This window comes from Agelaius tricolor, unplaced genomic scaffold (assembly GCF_023055355.1).
Source record: "Agelaius tricolor isolate 1412-34295 unplaced genomic scaffold, bAgeTri1.0.p SCAF_7, whole genome shotgun sequence".
NCBI classification, from domain to species: Eukaryota; Metazoa; Chordata; class Aves; order Passeriformes; family Icteridae; genus Agelaius; species Agelaius tricolor.
This window is the reverse complement of record NW_027269267.1, coordinates 34,773,870-34,792,953: the sequence shown is the minus strand read 5'-3', so window position 1 is coordinate 34,792,953 and position 19,084 is coordinate 34,773,870. Positions and strand designations below refer to the sequence as shown.

Genomic DNA, 19,084 nt, shown 5'->3' with positions numbered 1-19,084 from the left:
ATGGTGAATGCATTGCCCTCCCTTGTCATCACTGGATCCAAGGAGGAATATGAAACTGTGGGCATTGGGAAATTCATACCAGAGAAAAGTTGTATAGACTCAGGGGGCTTAAATAGACTTCACAGGCAAAGTAAGGACCTGCCAGGAATATCCTCATGCTTGATATTAGGATTATCACCTGTGTGTAAAATGTGCTATATACAGAAGATACTATTCATTCCAAGGAAAATGAAATGATGGGAAAATCCCACACAATAGAGACCTTTTTGTGTCAGAGAGCTGTGACTAAATGAATATGCTGTTTGACCTTGAGATTCAACCTTCTTGAACTCCTTTTTACAAGCTTGAAATTTACAGTGTGTCCATCAGAAATCGGAGGAGATGGGTAATATTGCTGCCATAGCAAGACAAGTTGTAACCCACCGGAGATGGTTTCAATTGCCAGTTCTGGCTGCCACTATCAGGAACAGAGCTGAGCAAATACTTTCTCTCATGCCTGTTCCCCTTTCCTCCCTCGGTGTTTCATTTCCATCTCTGTAGTCAGGGGTATGGTTGCAGTATGTGCCCAAGAAGAAAGCTTCTTTTCCTTTTGATCAAACCAACCTGCTTCTCTTGCTCCAAGCTTTCATGCCATGGCTGGAATCCAAATAAATGATGTAGCCCTGTTGAATTTATTGCCTCTTTTAAGGAATTCCATCATCTCCTTTAGCCTGTCCGTGCCCAGGAGTAGCAAATTCTAAAAGCAATCTTAAATTTAAATGTACCATTCTGTTTACTGAGCAGTGAACCTTCAGGCAATAAATACTACAGCAGGAATTCACCAGGACTCTGTTAGGGCTTGACAGCCCCGACAGCCATTGCGCAAATCTTTGTTAGTACTGACAACATGCGGGTTTTTTTCAACCAAATGAATTACAAATTTGTTTTTAATCTTTGGGGTTACTCCTAATGCCTTAGAAAGGATCCAAAGCTGTTTAAAACTGTATTCACATTACAAGCAGGCAGTAAATGTCAGACTACTAGGCAAGCCCATTGTCACTCACCGTGAACAGAGAAGCACAGAGAAGCACAGACAAGCAACTCAGCAAAACTTTTGTCCATGAACTAGAGTTCTTTAGTGCATTTCACACACAACAAGTGCTCTGGACCTCTCTGGTTTTAAAAGTCACTTCCCTGGTTCCCAGACAGATGACCCGCCCATCATACAGAACCTCTAGAGGCATCATGCAGGTGATAAACAGCAATCCTATGATTGTGTTAACTTTTCCTTGGTCCTACAAGTGTGACAGCCCCTGCAGTTGTTCAGCAAGGTTCCAAGCAAAAGCTAATTTCTATACAATGGAGTGAACAGCTCAGAGCTTATATGTGCTCAGACTTGTAGAGCCATCATGGTTATCTTGGCTCTGTAACACCCTTGTCCCAAGGCTCCTGAAGAGAATATAAGATCTTTACATTGGCACAGTCTGAGCTCTCCCCAGACTACGAGTCTCTTTCAGTATTTCATTAAGGTGGCATTTACTTCCAGGCTACACTGCAATACATTTTTTGGTTCTTTTTGGCTTCTCTCTGTGAATTTCAGATTTTCATCCTTTTCTTCCTTAAAGAACTCTCTGGGTCTCTGCTACTTTGATGCAGTCTTGCAGAGCCCTTCAGTCCACTAAATCAAAGGAAAACCACAATTCCCACAGAGACATCACTTCTCTATGTCAAAGCAATTGAGATTCCTGTGCTAATCTCGTAAGAAATTTCATTAAGTGGTATCACTTCATCACATCCAAGTGCCATGCCTTTCCAAAATGTGCCATTTAGGGTTGCACCTCAAGAGCTGCTTGGAATTTTCTGATAGGTGCTCTGCTTCCCAGCCTTTGCCTGCCCTCCCTGCTGCAGGCTCTGTGCAGATTCCAGCTACGCCTGAAGCAGGGGGAGCTTAACTCCTGGTTTTTACATCGTGCTTCTGTCAATGAGCTTCTAAAATCCTGAGGATGTGAAAAAGTTAAAAGTTGTGTTTGATCCAAATCCTCAGAGTGGAGGAAGCCAGACATAGTCCCCAAGACAAAAGGACTCTCACCCTGCTAATGTGTGAGCTCCTTTCTGCATCTCTCCCCATCCAGCCCTGTGCTGCAGTGAGAAACTTTGACAGGGTGTTGGGACACTGAATATATCAATGACCTTTAATGTCCCTGACCAGCCTCACCTGGGACCCTCACCCACATCCTCTGCCCACCTCCTGGGACATCCATTTCAGCTCAGGCCTGAGCCTTCAGCCTTGCTTCAAGCTATATTGTTGGAGGTATATTTGTCTTCAGTCGTCTTTGTTTCTGCCTCCTGGCTGAACTTTGCTCTACTGTCACTGCTTTGTGTTCAGCCCGGCCTCTTGCTGCTCCACCTGACAGGAGTTCCAGGATAGACCACCCAAGTCATCACCCTGCCTTCAGCAACCTAGCACTGTTCATGGAGGTTGGTACCAGCTCCCAGGTCTGCCCAACCTGTTCGGACCCTACAAGACTGTGCCTTGTAGGTGAGGGCTCCCTGAGTCACCCCTCCCTGGGCTTTGAGGCTCCTCTGGGGTGCCTGGGGCCAGTTCATGCTGCCCCCAAAGAGGTGTAGGGACTGAATGGCTGGCATGGGTGGAATGGGTGTGGGGGTGTGTGACCAGCAGCTAGAAACTGGCATGCTGAAGCAGTCAGTTGGGTTGAGCAAGTGTTGAACAATCCAAATTTCCCTGAACTCTCCTCTTAAACTATGTGGTTGCAGAGGGTAAGGTGGGGGGGGGGGGGGGGGGGGGCAAGGGGATCACAGAACAAGGCAACCTGGCTTGGGTTTTCACCATCCTCTACCTGGCTTGGGGATGCCACTGTAGGGGGATAGACCATAAGTAAATAAAGGTAGTATAGAAAGTGATCTTACTGCCTAAAGAGTTGCAGCTGAGCCAATTATTAAGGATTAGGAGCAGGCCTGATGTTAACAGGCCACAGCTGTAGCAAATCAGAAGAGTGCTATAAAAGAGTGGATTGGTTGAGTGGGGGGAACTGGAGTCAGTTGGCTGCTGTGAGGATAAGGAAGAGTCAGTGCCTGGAGGAGCTGCCTACGAGAAACATCAAGGAGGTGTGAAACTCTAGCAATATGGAACCTGTGCAACGTAATGCCAGTAGAACTTTTGCAATATAATGCCGCCCCTGAATCCAGGGGATAAGGATGAGGTCAAGCCCCTCTAAGAATGGATTAGTAGTGCTTCCATTGCTTCTGAGGCCAGGGAGGTTCAGGACTTTCCTGAGGAGACCTGAAGGCTGAGGAAGTTGAATGATGATGTTCATGTTCCTGGAGAAAGAGAGCACAGGCATGCAAAGCTTCAAGCTACCCTGGAGGCCAGGAGGCTAATTTAAGGATCAAGTCAGCCCTAAAGTGTGTGTTTATGTGGTAGGGTCAACACTGAGGAGCCTTAGAGGGGGAAGGGCGTTCCTGCCACCTCCAAAGAGCCACACCATACTCCAAAGCCTGAGAGATGGGCATGGGGTTGAAATTAGGGTGCCCCAGATGGGTAGGGAGCTCTTAGCTTGCACTCTCTCCTCACCTACCCTGTCTGTGGCTGGGCTTTTGGATTTCTCTGGGTGCCTGAAAACCCCTCCAGCTCTTGACTCTCAGGTGAATCTGGCACAAGGGATCTTTCCTCACAGTCAAGGTTTTTCTGTAGGTACATAGCAGAGAGATGTAGGGAGATATTGACTAGTCTGATTCTAAGGCTGAATTTCTGTCTCTTGTAGAGTGTTGAGCAGAATGCTGATAGAAGAAAAGGCTGTTTACAGAATATATAACAGATACTTCAAAGAGTTTTTCTATCTTTGAGTTCTTCAGGCACAGGCTTTTGTGCATAAGGCATTTCATGTTCAGTAAACCTGATACAATATATTCCCTGTTAGATGAAGGATTGCAATTGCTCCAGTTTTCTCCCTGGGTTACAGCTTAAAATTTAGGTGATGATACAACAACTTATGATTTCTGTCTGAATTTGGGGTTATGTTAGAAGATGAAGGTAACTCTCTGCTCTAATGAAAGGATCAAAGAAATTCTCAGTACTCAAAGCTGCAGTTCTCTAGGACCCCCTCAAAATAATGAGAGAATAAATTGCACAGTGTTCCAGTGTCTTATAAACCTGCTTAACTTTCTGTGTGTTAACAGCTTCACTGAGACTGGGGTTTATATTGAGTTATGACGTTACAAATGTGCTTACAGGCATGCAGATTTAAGGTCTTTGTTTTTATCCAAACTCATTTAATTATTCTAGATGTTTTAGTTTCACAATTTAATTTTTTAATATCTACAATTGCTTTAGCAGTGATGCTGTGTAAGTTCTCTTTTTTGAATGTTCAATAGTAATTGTGTATTATCTTGATCCATTACATATCTTCCTTTTCTTACAGAAACAAAATTTTATATTTTGTGTGCACTACCCATTACAAAATAGAATAAGCAAAAAGACTGCTAGTAGAAACATGTCAGTCAGAATCAAATCACACTGAAGGCAGAAAACTTCACGTGCAGAGAGATTAGCTTTTTTTTTCTTTTTTGCCCCAGTCTCTTCGACTTGCGAGGAGCCTTAGCTTCACATGGAAACAGGCTTGCATTAGGCCATTTCTCATCAAGTTCTTTATGCACCCAGCTGGCGGTGTCTGTGTGTAATCCCAGACAGTTTCCCTTTGCAGCTGTGGGGGGCCTCCTTTGATGCGCCTCTGTAGGTGGCTGCCATCCCTCAGCCGGGCTGGCAAAGAGAATCTCCTCTGTAGAGGGAAAGAAAACATGCCGGGGATGCCATGTGACCGTTTGCTTTATGAGGGCAGGAGGAACTGACGTCAGGTGCCTCGGGATATTGTTCTAAAGCAGTAACACCATGTTGTGGTGTGTATCTCCCTGCATCTGATGTACCTAAGGAAGTGCCTCTGGTGGATGTGGTCAGTCCACCACCCTTCTGCTCTTGGTCTCTTCTACTTTCAAGGCTCTCCGCATCTACTGAAAAAATCTACAGGGTCTGCTTGTGACTATCAACTGAAAATAAGGTGACCTGCTCTAGACATTCAGAAGAGTTTTCTTGCATTGATCCCACCTGTGTGGTTGTTGTTAATGCAGCAGATCAAATGTGTACGTGTGCAACAGAGGGGGAACCAATGCTGATTTCATTTTTGCTGCTTGCTTGGGAGGAAAGGGAGAGAAGTGATTTCACAAATCTTTGGTATGCAGCAGAGTTCACAGAATGGTTAAGGTTAGAAGGGACCACTGGATGTCTTCTAGTCCAAACTCCTTGCTGAGGCAGGGACCCCTACAGGGTGTTCCTCAGGATTGATTCCAGATGGCTTTTGAGTAATTCCTGGGAAGGAGACTGCAACTTCTCTGGGGGATTCTCTTCCACTGTTCAGTCACCCTCACAGTAAAGAAGACCTTCCTCACGTTCAGGTGGAACTTTGTGTTTCAGCTTCTCCTTTTGCTTCTCATCTTATTGACCAGCACACTGAGTAGATCCTAGCTTCATCCTCCTGACAGTTTCCCTTCAGATACTAGTGTTCTCTTTTTTTTTTTTGTCACAGCTTTTATGTTGTTCCATTTGAATGTAAATACTGACATAAGAGGTTTAAAAAGTGATGCCAAACAATAAAACTAGGCCAAAATTTTCAATATTATGCATAAATGCAAGTAGGGACTTGTGCTTTGCTTAGGGGACCGTGCAGCTAGTGTCCTATGAAAATATCTATGTTTGGGTGAACCCAGTTGCCTGGAGCTTCTGCCCGTCTCTGGTGTCTCCCTGCAGCATGGGAATATGCAGAATGTGATTGTACATATAGTATATATAGCCTGAGAGAATTTACTGAGGGCTATAAAGGTATAAAATATAAGGGTTGTTATGTAATGATGTGTGAATTGAGGGGATGATGTAATCTGGTAAAACCTGCACTTACATAATCATCTGGCTGAATAGGAAGCATCTTCTAACTGCCCAAGGACCTAGACTGGTCTAAGGTCTGAGGGGATTATTCCTAACCTAAATGTGTGCATTGCTCGTATACGTTTTCCTTATGGATGTGGGGTTTTTTTTTGCTGTCTTCCAACCCTATCAGGGGGTTGTTGTAAAGCATGTCTTGGGTGAAGGGCAAACCATGACCCACTCCCTTTTCTTAACTGGGAATAATTGTTTTTCAGCCTCAGGAAACATAGTCTTGATCTGCTACTGTAGTAAGGATGAAGGCTTGAGTTTACCCTAATTTCTCCAATCACCATGGTAGGGAAAAATGGTAGAAATAATGCTATTTAAAGGCAAAAGCTCTTTTATTCCTATGCTTTGTGAACACTCATTTCATTTGGACAGCTTGGACTGTGTCTTTTCTATGCTTCAGTGCTGTGGGCAGTTTATGCCTCTGTTGCATTTCAACAGAGGTCTGAGATGGTCACAGTGACACGCACCCTCATCGTGGTAAAACCTTTACAGCATTTCCTGGCATGACAATTTACTTGGGGCTTGGCACTGCCCTGTCATGTCCATCAGCTGAGACCAGCACACCTGCAGCAGGTGTGGACCTGGCAGCACAGGTAATTTCAGAAGGAGCTGACTCAGAGTTTCTGGCGTGCTAGGAAGCCAAGCAGCAAGTACATGCTGCGGATGATGTGAAGCACAGGATGATCAACATCTCTCTCATGCCGACCGTGCTTGTGCTTCGTAGGGCAGGAGCTTGTCACAGCTGCGCTTTGCACCTTCTCCCCTTGGAAGCCCGGGGGAGGGATGGGTCCCCTCCCAGTGCTGCTGCGGCTCCTGGCCGGTGCACAGGAGCAGGCGCCCCATACGTTCAGGGTAAGGGCACGAGGCTGTGTCAAGGGAGGTGTAGGCCGGGTATTGGGAAAAGGTTCTTTCCCCAGAGGGTGTTTGGGCCCTGGAACAGGCTCCGCGGGCAGGGGCCACAGCGCCAGGCTGGCAGAGCTCAAGCATTGGACAATGCTCTCAGGCCCATGGAGTGCCTCGGGGGCTGCCCTGTGCAGGGCCAGCAGTTGTCCTGGGATGGCCCTTGCGGGTCCCTTCCGGCCGGGGATGTCCTGAGGCTCCGTGCGCGCGCACGGGGCGCGGTCCCGCCGCGGTCAGCCCCACGCGCCGGGCGCGCGCGCGCGCAGCCGCCGCAGCCGCGCCCGGAGCGGCACGCGCAAGCGCGACCCCGAGGGGCACGTGCGGCGCGCGGCGGGCCCCTCGCGCCCCTCCCCGCCCATGGCGGGCGGGCGCGCGCCGGGATTGGCTGCGCGCGGCCCGGCCCCGGCGGCGCGGGTGAAAGGGCGGCCGGGCAGCGGCGGCCGCGGACATGGCGCTGGCTCCGCTCCTGCGCTGCGGCGGCCGGCGGGCGCGGCTGCCGGGGGTGAGCGTCGCCTTTGGGGCCGGCACGAGAGTGGCGGCGGCCTGGGGGCACTGAGCTGCGGGTGGTGGAGGCTCTCCGTGGATGGGGTCGGCGGGCGAGGGGCTGTTCTGAGGGCGGGAGGGCGGAGGGGGGGTGGTGTCTCCCCCGAGGAGCTTCCCCGTTGACCGGCGGGGATCCCCGGCTGGGCGAGCGGCTTCGGGGAGCGCTGTGTGTGCTGGGCCGCGGCCCCGGGTGGGCCGGGGGCGGTCGGCGAGAGGCGGCCGGGAGCAGGCGGCTGCCGGGGGCTGTGGAGCCCGGCTCCTGTGCCTGCGGCCTCCCGGCACCCGAGAGGCCCTTCCGTGGTACGTCCCGTCGGCATGTTGCCAGGAGACCGTGATTTTTTGTTTGTTTTGGTTTTTTTTTAAGTTAATTTTCTGCTGGTGAGCCGGGTTATGTGATACTTTAGGATGGTGGAGTCAGCGTTCCCGGCGGTGTTCGTGGAAAGACTGGACGTGTCACTCAGCGCCGTGGTCTGGTTGACGTGATGGTGTTTGGCCATAGGTTTGGCTCGATGATCTCAGAGGTCTTTTTTGACCTGATTGATTCTGAGGTTCTGTGATTTCAGTTTCCTTCTGCTCTTTCCCTCTGTTAAACACAAGCTTATGAAAACTGTGAGATAGAGGGTCGTTTTGTGCTATTTTTGGTTGTAAAATGTTAGCTAACAGAGAAAGGAGTTCTCTTCCCTCCCCATTTCCCCCACCTCCCCCTTAACCCCATATACTTATGGTGCTTTCTGCTGTTGCTTAAAGCTTTACTGTGGTTTTCTCTTTCTTGCTTTTCATAGAAATGCAATAAACTCGTTGCAGAACCATACCAATATTTTTGATGAAGACCTGAAATTATCTAGGAAACCTTATTCTGTAGCCTGTGGAGTAGCTTCACTGAGGCACCTGCTGTGTTTTCACCTCTGTTGTTACCTCTACAGATTGTATTAAGAGAAAGATACTATTTTATATAAGACCAAACAGCATTTGCACATTGTGTTGTGTAACAGTTGAATGACGCTGCAGCTAGTTTCTTTATGGGAAAAGTAGTGTAATGCACTTTTAATTGTTTGCTGTAGAAAGAATTTACAGTTTTTTTTTTTCCCTGAAAAGGAAAATTTGTGTAGTGTTCCAGTGGAGAAGAGTGCAATGAATTACAGAAAATGTTTTGCCCAGTGCACCCCTGAGGGTTTGGGATGGGCCTCTTTCTAGAAATGTTGCCTCATAGCAATACTGTAAGGAACTCCTCACCTGTTTCTAGGAATCATGTAAAAGAGGTGGTTTCTGTGGGCAGGGAATTTTGAAAATGGATTAAAGGGGAAAACAGCATGTATTTTGCCCAAGTATTTTTCCTTAGGAAATACACCTAGTAAACCTGTTTTCCTGTGAAGGTGTACACAAGAGAAGCTTTTTGAAAACCAGAGTTGTTTAACTGGAGATGACTTCACATTAACGGAGGGCCCATCCTGTTTGACATCTGATTTTTGGTAGCCATGAGGATGTGTATAGAGATATGGAAAGCTTCTGCTCTTCCTACTAAGTAGTTCTAAGACTGATGTCAGTCCTTTGGAGCCTGTAAAAGGCCTTCTTTGTTTCCTTCTCTCTGGCATCTCAAGGGTCTTGTCTGACAGCATCAGTGCACACAGTATTGAAAATGTTGCGTTAGTGGCACCTCTGTAAAACAAAATGTTTTTATAGCTACTTAATAGCACTCATGAGTTATATCACTGAAGTGATTTATAGCCCTGAAGGTCACCATCAAGACAACAATATATTGGGAAACTTCTAATAAAATGAATTTGCATGGAAATTGCTTTCATACATTCTTTTATGTTTTGCTGACATAGACAAATAAGAAATTGACATCTTCAAACTTGACTGTGCTTGGAACTCCAACAATTTTTGTAAGGGCTAGTAGCTACTACTGAGATGTCCTTAACTTCTTGTGCTGCTTTCATGTGGGAATTAATAAAGGACCTGAGAAAGGTGCAGAAACACTGAGCTGGGGATTTGACTCTCCACTCTGTTTCTAATGTAGTGCCTGTCACTTCTGTTTAGGTTTTATGCAGAATGGGTTCTGCTTAGAATATAACCAAAATTTCATTTTAAATGCTTTGCACTTCTGTAGCTGTGAGAAAACCTGATGTTGAAAGAAGGCTGTCATCAGAAAATGTGTATGAGACATGGCTTTTATATTTCAGTCATGAAACTCTTGAAAGAGAGTTTCTGGACTGTTTAAAATAATGTAAAAGGAAGTGACAAATACTATACATCCTGACTTAAAATCTATATCAGCAGTTTATTCCTTATCAGTGTAGGTAAGTTTTCTAGTAATTGAATTAAATGTATGGAAAGTTTCTCTGCCATCCGTGCACCCAAAATTTTTAAGTCATGGAAGTTATCTGTATAGTGGGAGCCCCTTGCTCTCTCCTGTGATGTTATTTTTTAGCATGCTGTTATTCCAGAGAAATATTTTCACCCTTGTTCCTAAGTGCAGAAGTATCAGGCTGATGGGATAGCAAGGTTGGATATCATTTGCTGCTGGGGAAGGGAGTTCAAATGATTGCCAATTTGTGGAGATGAATGTAGCCACTAACTTCTGGAGTTTAGTGATTGTTTCTGGTATGTAAACTACAGATTTTAGTACTGGCAAGCACTCTTAAAGTGTAATTCAGGTAGAGATTTCTGGTTCCAGGAGTAGCTTTTTGGAATTTTTAGGGAAGGCATGCAGTGCTATGTACTCTGGGGAAAATGTGCAACAAAAAGTTTTGAAAGGAAAAAAAATTGAGAGTTCATTAAAGTCTGTGTTGGGTAAAAAATGTCACTCTTGTTCTGAAACACTCTTAGTGGTTTAATTTATTTTGTCTGTCCCCAGCTTGCATAGATTGTTACAGTACTGTGATCTATTTCACAGGTGCCAGCCAGCCTTACTGGACCTCTTAAGGCTGCTGCCATTAGAAACTGTTCCAACTTTCTGCAGCTGCTAGGTCTTGACCACAGGCTGCTCCTGCTTCCTTCCAGCTTGTGCCAGCACTACTGCATGGATATCTTGGATAAGCTAGACTGGAATTTGGCTGAGAATATTTTTCCCACTCCTTGTGAGTAGCTTCTCAGCTGGTTGTATTCCCATGCCTGGCTTACTAACAAGCTTTAGGGACTGGCACAGAGGAGAAGCTACCTGGATATAGGAAAGATTGAGCTTAAAAAACTAGCCTTAGGTGGATGAGTGTTTCCTTGTTTGTAGTTTGTATGCTATGTTGGCAGATACGAAAGAGATTTCCTGTTCTTAGAATCGTGGGTGTTTGTCAGTCTGGTCAGGGAGAAGGGACACTGAAGTGCAGTGTGCATTACAGAACCTTGTACCACAGCTGCGTTTGCAGATGGCTTCAGGAGAATCTGCTTACAGTTACAAGGGCTTGGCTGTTCAGCACTCTGAGCATACAAAGGAAGGGAAAGTGCTTCCTTAGAGAAAAGAAATACAGAAGTGTTATGTTTCCCTTTCTGTTTACAAGATTTGTACAATATTCTATTATCAAGCTCTGTTTTCAGCCTTAGAGATTATAAGTCTTGCAGTCATGTGAGGGTGTCTGCTTGCTATGTGCTTTATACCTACCCCATCAGCAGAGTTCCACACACAGGAAATTGTTGTCAAATGAGTTGAAATAAAGATTTGGGAACAGTTGTTGTGTAATCAAAACATGCAAAAAGAAATAATAATTTTTGTTAGTTTTATAACTACTCAGGAATACTGCTGGCTAATACTAGATACACCATGAAGATAAAGGGGTTATTCTTATGGTATCTTACATCCAAGTCTCTGAAAGTGTAGGGGCAAAAATCTTAGTAGAGGTAGAATTTGTATAGTGAAAAGAAATGTGCTAGTCTGGCTGTTACTGTTGGGTATTGCTTACTGTATTTTCTAGTAATGCTAAAATACACATTCCTTCCCATACTAGACTTCTTACAGCAAATATTGATATATGATGGTTTTCTCCTGCCTGAAATCTGGAGCTCCATGTCTCCATTTAACACTGAGGCCTTTTTCTGCCTGTAAAGCTCAGTATCAATGGGTTCTTTACAAGCTGACCAGCATGGCAGGGAGATTTCCTTCCTCCATGAGGGCATGTAAGCCTTTAAAAATGCACATATAAGCCATATCTAAATAATAAGTAAATTTTCTGTTTTGCTGTTGTATGCTGTGTCCTTAAACCACCTCAGGAGGTTTCCTAGGGTTGGGTGCCCAAGGGGAGGCAGTTTGTCTCTGAGGTCTCAAAGTGAGTGTGCAGTGGGCTTACTATTCTACAAGGTACTCTGTTGTTTGATTTTTCTTTTTTTAATATGAAGTTATTTTATGACTGCTACGGCTGTTGTAGAGCAGTTTGGCTATTTTGCAATTAATAATAGACAAAGCAGGATGCTTTTTCCAAAATACTATCTGTTTTCCAAAAATTTGCTAGACATGGGAAACTCTAAGCCAGATGTAGAAGTCTAGGATTGAGTTCTCATAAATGAATAGCCTGCATTCTTGGGCTTTCAAGAGTCAAAAGTTTTATCAAATGGAAGTAAAAATCATGACAAGAATAGGTTATACCAGATGACACTACTGATCTCTCCTAGTTTTACAAGATACAAGGAAGTGTTTAGGTCAAGCTGAGCTCTCTGGGCTGTGTTCTGAGGAAATGGCTGTGTAAGTTAGAATAGCTGGGGCATGTGTGGTTTGGGGGAGGCAGCCAATTAAGGATGTAGCTTGAGAGTTAGGTTGGCTTTGCTGGCCTGTTGGTTTGAGAGGTCTTTGGGGGTTTGGTGTAGCTCTTAAAGAACCTACCTATGGCAGGAGCTCGGGAGCCTAGGGGTTGATGATGATACCTGCATAGCTGTAGGGTTGGAGATGGCAATTTAGTAACATTCCTTTGTGGCCTTAGATATGCATTATTTTCAAAATGCTTGTTTATTTTTAAGTAAGTATTCAATTGCTCTTAGTGGCTAGGAGCAGACCTCTAAAGACATATTTCTTTAAGTGGCTGCAAGCTTTTAAACCTTAGTGTATATAGAAACCCTTCTTTTAAAAGCTGTGAACTAGAGTTGAGCAATATGCTTGATTTATTTTAGGAAATTACCCCACAAGTACTCGATTCAGGGCTGAACTTGACTTTCTCAGTGATTTGCTTGTGTGTATGAGAGGAGGCAGTTAAATTTTTAAACATAGGTAGGTAGTTAGGTTAGGCTATTACAAGATTTTTATATGGAATCTGTCCAATTCTATAGTGTAAAATCAGAGCTGAGTGTGGTTTAAAGTTTTTCCAAGTTGTTTTAATTGCTTGGTAATTTTATTCTTTCTGCATAAAAAGTTTTAACAGGGCTTTTTTTTTTTCCTCCCAAGATGGCTAAGATTCTACAGTTTAATGCTAGCTAATTTCCCCCATCATAGCCTTTCCTTCCAGTCTCCTGTGCATAGCTCTTCTGGCTTCTCACAGGCATCCAAAACTAGTTTTGGATGAAAGGTATTTACAAGAAAGTTCAGAAGCTTTTCCTTCCTTGCTTGGTTGTTGCATTTTCCCTGCTAACTGCAAGTATTTAGATTAGTCCCACTGACCCTTAACAAGCACTTTCTCCAATGAATAATATTAACTTGGTGGAGAGTTTTTGTGTGTCCTGTATGACCTTCTTTAGACTATTTGAGGTCTCTCAAGCACTTCTGTTAATAGTGTTTCTGAAGAGAGGGACCCAATCTGCTTAACCATGTGTATTCTGGAGCAGAGGAGTGTACTCCGCTGCTTCTCTAGATGTCCTTCCTCTGCCCTCTGACTATATCTAGATCACAGTACAGTCACTGAAGGTGTAACAATTGTGCTGTAAATTTGGGATAATGACCAGCTGGCAGGTGTGATTGCAGCTTGCAGAATTCTGTCCTTTACTCCATCTCTTTAATGCCTGAAACCAATTGTACTGTCACATACTCAGATGAAGAATAATATACTCCTGCAAAAAAACCCCAAAAAACCAAAAGAACCTCTAGCAAATTTGATTCTAGCGTATCAAATGATTTGTGTTTCAGGTTGGTTTGGTTTTTATCTTTGAGGAATGAAGTGAAAGAAATAAAAGAAACAAAAACCCCCACCAAAACAAACAAAACTGAATGGAAAACAGCTCAGTGAACAAGGTGGAGTGGTTGCTTTCCACTAACCCTTTTTAGTTTCAGGAAAAATTAAACACTTGTGAATTGTTTGGAAGAATTAGGCATAGGTGGATTATCTGGGAACTATGTTTGCCACTAGTAACTGGCAACTAAACAATTTGTGTAACTATAGCAGCTTTCTGCTCATGAGGCTTGGTTGGAGCTGGCAAGAGATGGTATGGCTCTAAGGCTTCCTTTACTTGTGTTGAAATATATTGTTTTTCCTTTATAACATTAAAAGATCAGCTGCATTACAAATGTGATGGCCTTCTCAACCCTTGGCTGGTTTCTGCTTTCTGTGATGCAACATGAGAAGTATTTTCAAACTTAATCAGGCTAGAGGGCTGTATAGGGAGTGCTCACTTTCCAGTTACTGACAGCCACTGTTACTTCAAAATCGATATGAGCTTACAGTAAACTTAAAATTTGATCAAATTTTGAACTGTCCTAAGTTCACTACCCTTGTGGAAGATGCAACTGAACTCTCTAATTAAGCTCTTTACGTGAACATGTATTGATCTTATTTTTTGATCTTTTTTCTAATGTAGTCCATATTTGTATCTTTTTTCCCCTCAGTCTTTTCACAGGATACCCTTTACTTTCTACTATTTCCTCAGATCTCTGCAACTTTTGAAAACAGTTCTTTAAGGCGGAATTGACAGATTCTGAGTTCTGGCAGTTTCTGTCACTGCTGTTTTGTGTTTCCTACTAGACAATATCTATTATTAAGGCTTTTTATACTGTTTTTGTTTCCACATGGGGGATTAAGTGTGACTTTGCCAGAGCTGTCTATATTGATGTATCTTTGGTGTGCTATCATTTTATCTGTATGATTATTTTTGTTTATGGCTAACTGCCATTACATTGTAAAATGACTTGCTTAAGTAATACCCATCTTAATCTCCTTTTGGATTCACTTACAAATCTATGATATAATCTATTGTGTTTTCTTTGAAATAGCATCTGTATACTGCTTTTTCCTGTGTTGTGCAAAAATATCAAGCTATAGGAACTGTCTGTGTAGGAGTTGGTTCAGAGCAGAAGTCTAAGGGAAAAAAAGACCTCTTTTTCCTCAGATTGCTGTCAGGAGCCTAGGATAGATAAGACTGAGAGCTTAGCTAGCATCTGAAGTCTGTTCTACTTCTCCCCTCTGTATGGGCCAGTCTGCTGCCTGCTGTATGCCCAGCAGTGAAGGCCTCTCCCCATCACCACTGTGTACAGGCATATGCATGCATGCTCTTTTGAGAATTTCTTGTAGGTATTTCTTGGAGCAAGAAGGAAAGAAGATGGTATAGTAGAGAATATATTACAAATAACGTTATGCTCAAGCTAATGACCTCCTATGTTGAGCTTCTGAATTTTTTCTGGTTACTGTTTGTGGGTATTTGCTTGGAGAAGGGCAGTTCTCTATGAGCTTTAATCCACTTGGCGAGAGAATGAAAGACTATGGATGTTTCCTCGAGATGTCAGCATATGAAATGTTTTTTAATGTAATGGCATACTGTAACAGGCTTAACTCCCTGTTTCTTCTATAGTGGGACACACTGTGTTCAAGATGGTGCCTTATAACTTCACATAAACTCTATTCATCTGTGTATGATCCAAATGAAAAGGTAAGTAGTATGGTGCATGTTTTCTTTTTGACATCTTTCTAATACTAATATAATACTGATTTTTGGGTTTTTAAGCTGCCCTCTTCTTTGTGCTGCTACTAACAATGGTAGTTCTCGTGGTATAACCCATCACTGGTTTAATAGCATGTTTTTCTTTCTAAACCAAAAAAGAAGTTGATTTTGCACCATACATGTCAAGCAAGATTGGAATACTACTTTGGGTGTATCCCAAAAGGCTTAATAAGTGATTGTGAGCTTGGGAAAGTCACATACTGGCCTGAACATGTTATAATTATGAAACAACTGTTAATGTTTTTCGTAGTGTGGGTGGTAATGGGCCTGTTAAAACACTCAGGAGCTAGGCTAGCCAAAAGCTGTTTGTGGAAACAAAACTCTGTAACAGTGGCAGCATGATTGGTAGATGACCGGGCATGGGGATGAGAACTTCAGACCTTGGAAAAAGATGGGCCTTTAAAGCCTGCAGAGAATAGCAAATCCTCATCTTGGGAGTTGTGCAGTAGTAATCTCAATTTACAGTTATGAGCCAAGAAAAACTTTCCTTCTGGGAGATTGTCTTGGCATGGCCTCTGAAGTAACACACTTGGAAAAATAATGTGACTGAAGGTACGCTAATATTCAAGGGCAAGGATGCCAACAATTCAGGACTGATAGGCTTGTCCTTATACACCAGTGTAGAAGCAATTAACTAGAAGTAAAACAATATTAGGAAATGGAGAAAACCAGTGTGTACCTAGAACTGTAGCTTTACAGTTTTTTTTGAAGATTTCTTTTTCTTAAGGTTCTTGCTTAATTAAGGTTCCCTTGCTTTTCTAAGTGCATAATTATATTTAGGCCATATAGTTGGGTATTTGGTTTCTCTCAATTAGGAGCTATGTCATTTCATGACTACCACAGACAGAGGAAGGGGGAGTGAACAAAACAAACCTGAAAAGCACTTAAACTGTCTTTGTAATGATAAGACTTTCATGTGACACCTTTTCAGCCTAATTAGTTGAAATTATATTAAAAATGTTACTCCAAAGCAGTATGTGATTTTAACTATTTTTATTGTGCTGGACTGGAGTCTAATCTGTTTCTTTAGACAGAGACTAGAATTGAGAAATTAAAATGTCAAATATTCTTATAATCTTGATATTGAAAGTCTTGTCTTGTACTGTGATCACAGCTGATTAATAAAACAGCATTATGTACCAATAACTAGGTTGATGGTGAACTTGAATCATGATGCTTTTCAGTACCAGGTATTTGGGAGTATTTTTTAAATTCCCCCTCAATCTGTATGCCTGAAAATCTTTAGGTACCTAGAATGCTGAAATTTAGACTTGGGAACAGTGTGTGTATTATGATGTTGATAACCTTTTTAGACCAGATCACCACCTAAGAACTCTTCAAAAAAAGTTGCTAGCTCCTGTGGTTTTCTTAAAGTATTGGTACCTCTGATAATTGAGCTTGTTTAAGATCCATCTGCGCCAGGTGTGCCTGTGCACTGGGCAGTGGTATTCAGCAAATCTGGCTGAATTTACTGTGTAAGCTTGCTGCAGCTCTCACCTGGAGGGATTTCTTATCACTTAATTTCTGTATAGTGTTATCACATGGTAGTATTTTTAAACTGGTCATGTGATGTCAGCTCAGCCCTGACTTTGAAAAAGTAAATTTGGTCAAGGGCACCTTGAGTTTCTCTGGAGTGTAGAGCAAATAATGTGTTCTAGTCTGTCAATGGCAGTTCCTATTGGGGTTTTGCAGTGTTCCTCCCTCTCCTCAGGCACCTGTCTTCCCCTCCTTAAATTAGCTAATGACTGTAAGGTTAGTAAACCATTTAGTTGTTGTGGTGCAATATCTCTTCTTCCCCTAGTCCTTCTGAAAGCAAGCTGTTTGGTGTAGTGGAGGAAGGATAGCTGTCAAATGTCTTTGGGTATCATTTGATAAACTTGATGTGGTATGACTGATGTGGTATGCCCCTGAAGGAGACAGTCCTGCTGGTTCCCTATTGTATGTTTTTCATTTGGAGCATGGGAGGCAGAGTAGGACTGTTCACAAACTTGGGATGTGTACTGGAGCTGCATCCCTGTCGTCTGGGGTGTAGAAAGCAGTGGGGTAAGAGTGTCACCCAGGACAGTCCCTTTCAGTAGCAGTATTTATAACTGAGCAGGTGCAGTTCCAAAGTGCCCCTGTGTTTAGTAGCAAGGCCCATGACAGCAATAACCCTCAGTCCCAGCAATGAGATTTTTATGCTGAGCAACTGTGCTGCTCTGCTGCTGTCTTCTTAATGGGAAAGGCTGTAAGGCTTTTTGACTTCCAACAGCTTGGTATTCCCTCTTACAGGCATGATCTAGAAGTGTTGAAGGTACATTTGCAGCATTAGTGCATTCCAGTGTGAAAGGTAACAGTGAATTTCAGGCGAGTAGTTAGGTTTGATTTGCTATTCTGTTGCATTGCAGATGCTACTTACTATTTAGTGTGTAACAGTGTCCTGATGGCCTTGCAGGATTTTGTGGAGTTCCTCAGGTGAGGCTCAGATAGGAGAAGGGGCAAGGCTGGTGCAGCTCAGCAGGTATGCCTGTTCTGGGTCAAACTGTCAGTCTTTTATCCTCCACAAACTAGGCATGGTGGAGCCTCTCTTCCTTATGATTGGAATGCCTTTTAAAGGGCTCCCATAATTGATGAGTATTGTGTTCCAGGTCATCTATACTGGTTATGGGTTGTGACCGCTGTACCTGCTAGCATTGTACCTGTATAATACCAGCATGTATCTGTGCTGCTTCCAGGCAACATAAAACTGACTGCACCTTTTCCCTGGGCTTGACTGACTCCTAGAGCTGTGGTAGGGTTCTAGTTGGCAAGGAGATCCAAGGAATGTTCATGTGAATAGTCAAAGCCTTTTTTTTCTGAACCTGTCTGTGTGCTGGGTAGATCTAGTATAGCATGCTGTTTGTTATATTATCATTTAAATCAGGAGAACTCTTTTAAAAGTAGGTCATCTCAGAATTATAAGCTCATGGATAAACCATGGTTTTAGTGGAAGTGGAGGAGAAAAGAATGCATGTTTCTGAAAGGAGAAAAACTTGGATTCTGTTTGTTTCTCAAGACTCTCATTGTTCTTTTCCCTTCAGACTTTTGAAAAACTGCTTATTGCCAACAGAGGAGAAATTGCATGCCGAGTAAGTATGTAACCTTTTCATCTTTTTATATTTAATTCTAAAAGTGTTGGTATTTAAATATTTGTATTCACTTCTTATGTGGTAGGTCATCAAAACATGTAAGAAGATGGGGATTAAAACAGTTGCCATACACAGTGATGTCGACGCCAATGCTGTGAGTACTACTTAATTCAAGTGGTAGATGAGGTTTTAGTAATTCAGCAAGACTTGCAGCTATTAGTCTTAGTGATTATTGTTGTAGGTATGTTGGCAATTCTGAAGTATCTTTGTCCTTTTCCTCTATGTGCTTGAAGTGAGTGGAGATAGCAAGGTGGAGGAAGGATTGGATAAGTATTTAGCATGTTTTTTCTGTGAACTCTTCTGTGTTTGTGTAAATGCTACCTTTCTCTTTGTGTGGATTAAGCTAGATATATGTGCACATATGTAGATGTGGGCAACAAGTGTGAGAGTAGCAGTAAAACTTAAATTTTGTTTTGCTATTATGCACAAAAAAGCAATGAAGTGTGGATCCTAGAAGAAGGTATAAAGCTTAGTATGAATTTTTCCTGTGTCTGGTAAGTCTTTTTCATTACTTTCCAGAGAAATGTCCCCTTCTACCAGGTATCCTAAACAGGCTTAAAGGAGCTGTTCCCTTTGATGAGGCTATTGATGTACCTTCAATATTCAGCAGCATAGCAGAAAAGGTGCTAAAATAGCTTTTTAGACAAGCAAG

The 19,084-nt window shown here is 43.1% G+C and overlaps 1 protein-coding gene across 1 annotated transcript in view; it reads left to right on the top strand.

Annotated features, from left to right (window-relative positions):
- The first annotated feature begins 7,225 nt into the window (after positions 1–7,225).
- The window catches only part of PCCA (propionyl-CoA carboxylase subunit alpha), a 272,561-nt gene continuing 260,702 nt past the window's right edge, over positions 7,226–19,084 (top strand). The window contains exons 1-4 of the mRNA XM_071430901.1: positions 7,226–7,382; positions 15,116–15,193; positions 18,325–18,372; positions 18,458–18,526. Coding sequence (XP_071287002.1) covers positions 7,329–7,382; positions 15,116–15,193; positions 18,325–18,372; positions 18,458–18,526 — 249 coding nt within the window. The 5' untranslated portion in view covers positions 7,226–7,328. The remainder of the gene's footprint in view (positions 7,383–15,115; positions 15,194–18,324; positions 18,373–18,457; positions 18,527–19,084) is intronic.